This window comes from Tamandua tetradactyla, chromosome 19, assembly GCF_023851605.1.
Source record: "Tamandua tetradactyla isolate mTamTet1 chromosome 19, mTamTet1.pri, whole genome shotgun sequence".
NCBI classification, from domain to species: Eukaryota; Metazoa; Chordata; class Mammalia; order Pilosa; family Myrmecophagidae; genus Tamandua; species Tamandua tetradactyla.
The window spans coordinates 24,723,295-24,732,317 of record NC_135345.1 but is presented as its reverse complement, the minus strand read 5'-3'; the positions used below and the strand labels follow the sequence as shown (position 1 = coordinate 24,732,317).

The 9,023-nt window shown below is 51.6% G+C and overlaps 1 protein-coding gene across 1 annotated transcript; it reads right to left on the bottom strand.

The window, feature by feature from the left end:
- Window positions 1–206: 206 nt before the first annotated feature.
- SOD3 (superoxide dismutase 3) lies at window positions 207–5,726 on the bottom strand. Its single transcript, XM_077136514.1, has 2 exons — window positions 5,568–5,726; window positions 207–1,816 (listed from the first exon to the last, which is right to left on the bottom strand). Exons 1-2 carry the CDS (start codon window positions 5,723–5,725, stop codon window positions 1,054–1,056), a joined length of 921 nt encoding a protein of 306 aa, XP_076992629.1. The 5' UTR covers window position 5,726; the 3' UTR covers window positions 207–1,053.
- Between the last annotated feature and the right edge of the window lie 3,297 nt (window positions 5,727–9,023).

Here is a 9,023-nt window from a genome sequence, read left to right as displayed (position 1 = left end):
CCCTTTCTTGAGTGAAGGTAACCTCTTGTTGGTGCCTTAATTTGGACAGTTTCATGGCTTTAGAACCATAAGCTTGCCACTTAATAAAGTGCCTTATTAAAAGCTGTTGCATTTCTGCTATATTGCATTCCAGCAGCTTACAAATTAAAAGATCCAAGAAAGATGCCCCAAATAAACAAAACAAGTAATGGTAACCAAGGCCCTGATAAAGTACTGAATTGCTGGTTTTTTAATGTGCAACACAAAGAAGGCAAAACATCCCCCAAAGAAGCCTGTCTCCAGGGATGGTGGGCAGGAAACAGCTGAAGGCACAGGAAAGGGGTCCCAACCGCAACTTCTCGTGTGGGGGTTCCACCAGGGGAAAGGGGCACCCTAGGGAACCTCCGCAGAGTCTCCGAGCATCTAGGAAGAACTTCAGGTGGGGTTGGGGGCGGGGTGGATCTCAGGGCAGAAAGTGGTGTCGGGAATCATGGGTGATCAGGGTGCAAGGGGAGCCTCAGGAAATCTAGAGAGCCCTCAGGGCAGATGGCATACGTCAGTACTTGGGGGCTCTCAGGTCGCCTGAGGTGGCGAGTCTCTCCGTACCTGAGGGGCTCTTAGGGAGACTTCAGCTATAGAGGAGGAGGTGGGACCTCAGGGCAGAAGGGGTCTCGGGATGCAGGGGAAGCCTCAGGGCAGAGAGGGGCATCTCAGGCATAGAAGTGCACGGAAAGGGCCTCAGAGCACATTGGGGTGGGGGTGGTCTCAAATCATAGAGGGAGTAACTGCGCACAGGTAGGGTCTCAGAATGTGGAGAGGTTCTCAGGGCGCAAGAGGGGTTTTCAGGCAAGGGAAGGGATCTCAGAGTGTGGAGAGGAACTCAAAGGCGAACTGGGGAAGGTCTGGGGGCATATGTGGGGATCTCAGGGCTCAGAAGGACCAACCCAGGTCGCGGAGAGCACTCAGGGGTGTATGCGGGGGCTCAGGGTACCGAAGAGTATTTCGGGCGCAGAGAGGTGCAGCCGGGTGCACGGGGAGGGGAGGTCTCCGGGCGCCAGCGGGGTGGGGGTGCACTCAGGTGGCCTTTTTCTCGCTCTCCCGCCGCCGCTTCTTGCGCTTGGTGTGCTCCTGCGCCTGGCGCGCCCACGGCGCGGGCCCGCTCAAGCCCACCACGCAGCAGGCCAGCCGGCTGCCAGCGTTGCCGTTCTCCAGGCTGGCCTGGTTGCCGCCGCGGCCCAGGTCGTCCTCGCCCGCGTGGACTACCACGGCGCGGCCCACGATGGAGTAGGGGCCGGCGAGCGAGGCCCCGAGGCCCGAGCGGTACTTCCAGAGGCGGCCGTTGCGGACGCCGAAGTTGCCGAAGTCGCCCGGGTGCCGCGGGTGCGGCACGCCCAGCGGGTTGTAGTGGGGCCCGGTGGAGCCGCAGCCCTCGCTCAGGTCCCCGAAGTGGTGCACGTGGATGGCGCGGCTGGAGCCGTTCGCCTCCACCGGGAAGCCCTCCAGGTCGAAGTAGGCCTCGAGCTTGACATCGGGCGCCAGCTGCCGGAAGAGGACTTGACCGGAGACGCGGGGCTGCGCGGCGCCCAGCGCGGCCGACGGCCGCACCTGGCAGGAGGCGTAGAGCGCGGGATCCGCTCCACGGTCCGCCGCCCGCCGCTGCGGGAGCTCCTGCCAGATCTCCGTCACCATGACGTGCACGTCGCGGATCAGCTCCGCCGTGCTGAAGCTGAGCTCCGCCTCGTCCGAGTCGGCGGAGGCGCGGGAGGCGCGGGCCGCCAGGAGCAGGCAGGAAAACAGCAGCGCCAGCATGGTCGCGGCCGGGCACCTGCGGGCACCCCTGCGGGGCGGGGGCGGGGACGCAGCGAGTGTCAGTCCCTGGAAGCCTCGAGACTCAGGGTCCTCACCGTCATCAGATCCAACCCCCTCCACCCCCTCCAGAGGGGGTCCTCGCCCCAGCCTTTCCTTCATTCATTCGTTCAGCACGCATTTCTTCAGGGCCTGCTCTGTGCCAGGCACTGTTAGGTGCTGGGCTTGTAAAGATGGATGAGCCTGATCCCCGCTGCCAGGAGACTCATAGGGATCTTTCTGAAACACAGATCTGATGGTGGCCCTCCCGTGTTTAAAACCATTCAACGACTGCCTTAAAGGTCAGGTCCAGTCTGCATAGCTGGAGGGTGGATCCGGGCGCATGGGGCTGCCCCAGTGGCCCTTCCAGACCCGCCCCCTCCCTTGTCTTACAGCCTCATCTCCCCCTACTGTCTTTCTAGTTTAAGCCGTAGGTAAGACTTGCTGTCCCTGACTTCTTGGTCTTTGCATATGTTGTGCCCTCTCTTCGAAATGCCCTGCCCCTCTTCTCGGCAATGGTCAGTAGCCTTACAATTGTCTGAAGACAGTTTTATTCATCAGTATCCCCAGCACTGGGCCCACACCTGGCAATGGGAGATGTTTAATATGTGATTGTTGAATGCGGAATTCAAATGAGCAGCAGACACATCAACAGATTCCAACTCAAAACTATGCTGTTCTCGTTGAAAACATAGCCTTATGCTGGGGAAGGGCAGAGGAGGGAGTGCCCATCTCCCCTGGGGACTCCAGGAAGTCTTCCCAGAGGAGGTGGCATTTGAGCTGAGTCCCACTAGATGAGTAGGTGTTTTCCAGGGGAGCCAGGTAGGAAGGCCATTTCAGGCAGGAAGCACGACATGACATGCTCACAGGCGGCCACAGGGCACAGTTCGCTTGGAGGGTGGTGAGAAACTCATTGCGGCTGGAATATGGCCCGGCAACAAGGCAGGAGTTGAAGCTTAAGAGACGACTGTGAGCCAGGAGAGGCTAAAGGTCTGGGTTTGCTTTTCTGAGGAGTGTGGCTATGAGCCAGAGGACTAGTACTGATGGAAGAGTTTAAGCAAGGAAGTGGTGCATGAGTTATTAGTTTAAGTCTGGCAGAAGAAAGAATGTGGACTGGCCTATAAGATAGGGATGAGATGGGAGGGAGCACAGGAAACAGCCTGGGCTGAGATGGAGACACAGAGAAGCAGAAATAGAGGCAGTGAGCAGGGAAACCAGTTAGGAAGCTGTTGTAGTAAACCAAGCCAGAAATGATGAGGGATTGAGTGGAGGCGGAGACAACAAAGATAGAGGAGGATATAAGTTTGGGAGATGTCTTGGGTATTCCTGGTGGGAGGGAAGGAGAGGGAAGAATTGAGGATGACTCAGGTTCCTGGCAGGGAAGCCCAGGTGGCTGGATGGTTGTACCAGGCCCCAAGAATGGAGAGAGAGGATGAGTTCAGCTCAGACCTGTGAGATGCTGCTGGGTGTCCAGTTTAGGGTGCTCGGCAGACAGTTGGAAACCCCTAGACAAGGCAGTGTAGCTGGGAGGGGTTCTCAGAGCTGGCTGCACATTAGATTATGGTTTTTGAAAATCAGATGCCCAGGCTCTACCCCCAAGAGACTCTGATTCTGTGGAATTTTTTTCTAAGCTTCAAAGAAGATCCTGGGGTCCGACCAAGGATTTTAAGTGTCTCATGCAAATTCGAATCCCAACTCCCACATACACTAACTTTAAGCAATGGGGATGTTACTGATTCTGTCTTAGCTTCAGGTTTATTACCTGCAAATTCAGGCTGGGAATACCACTGAAAATCATGAAGGGGTTAAATGAGTTATTATATGCCAGCTGTCCTCTCATTTGTACCTCTGGCCACAGGGGTCAACACTGCTTCCAGAAAATTGGTTTCAGAGTCAATGGCACTTTCCAGGGCTTTCTCCAACCCCAAAGAAGTTGCCATTTTGAAAACAAGCTCCAGGAGTGAGTACTTATTCTTTACGTAACCATTACAAAAAGGCAATTATGGTGATTCAAGAAGTGGATTCTGGAACTTGCAGCCTGGATCTGAAGCTTGCCTTCCACTTACCCTCTAAGGGCTAGCTAGCTAGAGTTGTTATTTTTATTGTCGAGTAGCAGAGTCAATGCTCGCCTGCAAACTGATGGCACCACCTCCCCTCTAAGCCTCAGTTTTCTCATCTACAAGTAGGGAGAATAGGACTTTCCTTAGAGGCTTGCTGTGAGGTTTGAAGGAGACAGAATTGCTAACATTTATAGAAAGCATGTGCCAGGCACGTTATGTATGTTAGTTCATTTAAGCCTCACAAGAACTCTATGTGGTAGGTGCTATCATTATCCCCATTTTAAAATGGAGGAAATCGAGACACAGAGAGGTGAAGTGTCTCACCAAGGTCACACAGTCAGTAAGTACCTGGGGCAAGATTTGAAGGTGGGCAGATTGTTCCAGAGCTCATGCTTTGGGCATCATGCTGCATGGCTCTCCCCTAAGGGCCTTCGAACAGAGTCTGGCACACAGACAGTTTTCAGTAAATGGCAGTTCTTCGCTGCCAGAGAGAAGCTGTGGCTAAAGACAGAGATGTCAGGGCCATTAGCAGAGGAGAAGGAAGTCCCAGGGAAAGAGTCCAAGAAGGAGCAGCTGGAGAGAGAGAAGAAGCAGAGAAAGTGATATCAAGGCAACCACCTCTGATGTGGCCGAGATGTGGTGTTACTATGTAAAGTGCCTTGGGCGGGGGGGAGGGGGAACATCCCTACCGAGCCCTCCATCATCAGTGTCTCCCACCTTCACCCCCACTCCTGAGGCAGCCCTGCCACTCAAGAGAGCTCTGCTGATTGGAAAACCTTTCTTTACTAGCACAGAACAAACATGTTGTTTTCGGTGTGTGAGGAAAGCTTTCCTTTTCACACATGACTGGGTACTAATTAACATTTTAAGGAGATGTTTATCTCTTAAAACAAAGAAGGAAATTATTCATCTAAGCCACCTAACCTCTGACTCTGTTGTTTCTACTGCCTTTGACTCCTCTTTCCCTTGAGGTCTCCCAGCACAAGGCTGGTGCTTCCTGCACACTCTCCCACTTAGCTGGAGCTGTGAATGACCCAGTGTGTTTTACTGGGGTGGGGCGGGGGGGAGAGGAAGGGGAAGTGCTTTTTTGCCTAGGTCTGGAAGGGGGGAGGGGGCAAGGTTATCAGAGGAGGGAGCAGGTCCCCCCACGCTGAACCAAAGGAGGTCACCAAGACTGATTCTTCTAGGTCTGTCACTACCAGTGAATGTGACCCTCCTGGAGCCTTTGGTGTTTCCTAATTCCTCAGCATACTCCTAGAAGAAGCCCATGCAGCAACGATGCAGCAGCTGGCCAGGTCCTCCCCTTTGTTCCTTTCCAAAGCAGGTGGCTTTTCAGAGCACCTGCCTCTCCTTTGCAGTCCCCAACCCATAAGCCATGCAACACCCAAGAAAGCAGTATTTGTCCCTCCAGATTTCTTTTTCTCTAAAACTCAAGTCTCCTTGGACTGGCCTTTGCATATGAAAGGAAAAACAGTTTCCCTCTCTCCGTGGCCTTCCCCACCCTCTCCCTCCCCACCCGCTTACCCCACCAGGGCAGCCAGGCACGGTCCCCAAGTGTGTTCCACCCAGGGGAGGATGAGCCAAACACTGTGCCAGGAGGTGGCTCATTTCCCCAAGCCGGGCTCAAAACGTTTAATAAGCATGCTCTGAGATGAAGAAAATGAACCTCAACTTAGCACTCACCTTTCCAGAGCTTCCAGAGCAGCTTTCCTTTCGGATAATATAGGGAGTAGCACCCCACCGGCTGCAGGAACCCCGGCTGCCACCAAGAGGTTCGGTGGGTGGGAGTGCAAGAAAGCCAGCCCCGGGGAGTGGTCAGCCGCCGGACGGAAGAAGGTCATTGGGCCGGTTTAGGGAGGGGAAAGCAAGGCAGACTGTCTCCCCTCCTCCCCTCTGTCTCCACCTCCTCACACCCCCTCCACCCCCAGCCCAGCCTTCCCTTGCCGAGACTTCATTTTCATGACTTCACTGGCCTGTGCAGACGTAACCAGTGACCTTCAGCACGCAGCAGGATAATCAAAAACTAGAGAGAAAACAGCCTGCTTTCAAGTACGACGGCCTCTTTACAAAAAGGCCTGTTGTCTTCTGCTTGCCTCTGTTTCCTCAGCTATTGACTTATTTCTGCTGCATGCTACAATTTAAGATGGAAATTAGTACCGCACACTCAAAGGGTGCTGGCACACCTGTGAGAGGTGGATTAGCAAACCGTGAACATCCCGGGTCTCGAGCAGACATATTGGCCCATCCCCACAATTAAAAGTTGTGAAAATGAGGCTGCAATTACATAGGAAAACACAATGGAAAGGGGAGAGGCGGTGTGGGGCAGTGGCTCAGGCTGCAGGGTCACAGCTTTGACACCTTCTCAGGGCTCCTGGACTAGCTATTTCACCTCCTTGCCCCTCCCTTTCCCCATCAGTAAAATGGGGACATAATGCTGTCCACCACACAGGACTGCCGAGAAGATCAAATTAAATGAACATGTGGAAATTCTTAACACTGTGCCTGGCACACAGCCACGCTCCTGAGTAATCTCAGCCTTGCCGGCATTGCTACTGTTATTAAAGTTACAGAGGAAGGCTTATCGTTTTTGTTTTTGTTTTTGCATGGGCAGGCACCAGGAATCGAACCCGGGTCTCCGGCATGGCAGGCGGGAACTCTGCCTGCTGAGCCACCATGGCCCGCCCTTTATCGTTTTTATTAATAAAGTTGCAGAGGCATCTTTTAGAAGGGTATGTGCTCTGAGGAAACCACGAGCCTTTCTCTTCCCACTGTACTTTCCTCCTTTGCTGCCATAATCTTTTCTCAATCACAGCAACTCTTTCCAGAAATAGAAACTTTTCTTTCCGAGAAAAGCCCGCGTCAGACCAGGCAGCTTGCCTGCTTGCCTGCCCATCCTTCAACAAATGTCCGTTGTGTTCTCACACCATGCCAGGTGCTGGGCCCTCAATACCCAAAGCTGGGTGCATTGAGCTGAATAGTGCTTCCCTCCCCCAAAATTCATGTCCACAGAAACGTGTGAACGGAACCGTATCTGAAAAGAGGATCTTCCCAGAGGTGATAAAGTTAAGATGAAGTACTCCTGGATTATGGGGGACCATAAATCCAATATGTTCTTATAAGAGGGGAATTTGGACCCAAACCCCTGTGGGGAAAATGCCACATGACCATGGAGGCAGAAACTGGAGTGATGCAACACAAGCCAAGGAATGGCTGGCAACTTCCAGAAACTAGGAAGAGATTAGGAAGGATTCTCCCCTCCTGGTTTCAAAGGGAACGTGGCCCTGCTAACCCCTTGATTTTGGACTTCAACCCTCCAAAATTGTGAGTGGATGAATGTCTGTTGTAGGCCAGCCAGTCTGTGGTCTTTGTTACAGCAGCCTAGGAAACCAAAACCCTGCGTGATTCCCCTCCTTTAGAGGGTTCATACTCTGGAGATAGACAGCAGTGGCAACAGGTACATCTGTTATAAAGAGACAAATGCAGCTAGGGAGGGATGGACAGACCCAGCGGGATCCCATACAGTAGTCCTGGCTGCAGGAAAGCTTGGGTAGTGTTAGCATTGTAGATATAACCTTAAAAGCTGAAAGCAAGCTGTGTATTTGAGTTCTGGTCTTACAGAGAAGCAATATATAAAGTATGCACCCAGACACGGACAGGCTTCCCTCTGTCTCCCCAGGCTTGGAGGCACAGAGCCGCAGGGATCTCAGAGGATGTAAATCCTAAAGGAAGTAGTAAATTACTGAAATAAGGAGCAAAGGAAGTTCTCCAGACCTCTGTTACTTGTTACCCAAGATGATTATCATTCTTTCTCTCTAACATGTATAAAAACCATGCAGAAAAATCACTACATGCAGACAGATTTTGGAAGTCCCCTGTCCTCCCGCTGGAAAAAAATAAAACTTCTTGTCCTTTTCCTCCACAGCCCGTTCAGTGCGTCTGTGTATTAAGCCATGCTGGGCAATGAACCAGATTTGGGGTAGGAGTGGGGTGGGGAACTTATTGTTACTTGTTAAAAAATCTCAACTTTTCAGCTCCTTTAAAATGAATCAATTGCAGCAAATTCCCAGAATCCATCTTTTTTTAATTTTCATTTTATTTTATTTTAGAATCCATCTTTTAAAAAAGCTAGTTATTCTGGAGCACACCCAGGTTTGGGAACCACTGCTCCCTTAAAAGAACTCAAACTAAAGATCTTTTCCCAGTGGCAGACATTCCTGAGGATAAGATGGAGACTTACGGGAACTCAGAGACTCCAGCTTTCTGTCCCATCAACCATCCTTCTGGTTATCTGAGAACTCAGCATCTTCAGCTTGGTCCTTACAACTCTGCATTCTGTTCATGGGTATAGTTGTCCTCAACTTATGACTTTTCAAAGTTTCAGGTGCCCCTTTCCCCTCCCCAGCTCCTCCCTCCACCTACAACATTCTGGTTTCTCATTGTGCATCTTTGATCCAGTTAGGTCCAAGAAAGCAGTGCTCCATTCTGGTGTTCTAGGATTAGCATTGGATTTTATGGCATTCTAGTGGAAGTTTGCCATTTTATTGCCTGTCCTCACCCTTGCAACATCCGTTCCCCCAACCTTTCATAACAGCACATCAGTGTCCTTCTGGGAGACCTCTTCACTTTCAGTCCATGCAGTTGGTATTTATCAGAGATAGGCTCATGGCTTAGGCAATGTGGTTGTGAGAATAGAATGGTAAATAGTTTTACTAACCATCTTGATTTGCTTGAACTCCCCTTTTCCCAAAAGTAGGGAGAAGAAGCAGGAAACAACTGAAGCAGGCTGACATAGCAGTAATCCTTTGCAGTGCTAATTAAGACCCCTGCCTTTCTGGGAAAGGAAGAACTGTGATTAACAAGTCATGCTGATGCCAGCAAGTCTGGTTATCTTCACCAGATAGGTGAATTCCTGCCACACATCCTGCTGGACAGTTTTTGCAGGTTTATGACCGATACCCAAGGACACACTTCCCCAGACAACTCACATAGCTCATGTCTTCCTTTCTCATTCTTCCTCATTCCCCCATACCTCTTCTTTGTTTAAAGAAGCCATATAAACTGTTTCCCACCCCACACTTTGCTTTGAGCAACAACTTTCTTTAGTTCTGCTCTGCACACATGCTGCTTAGCTCAATGAAC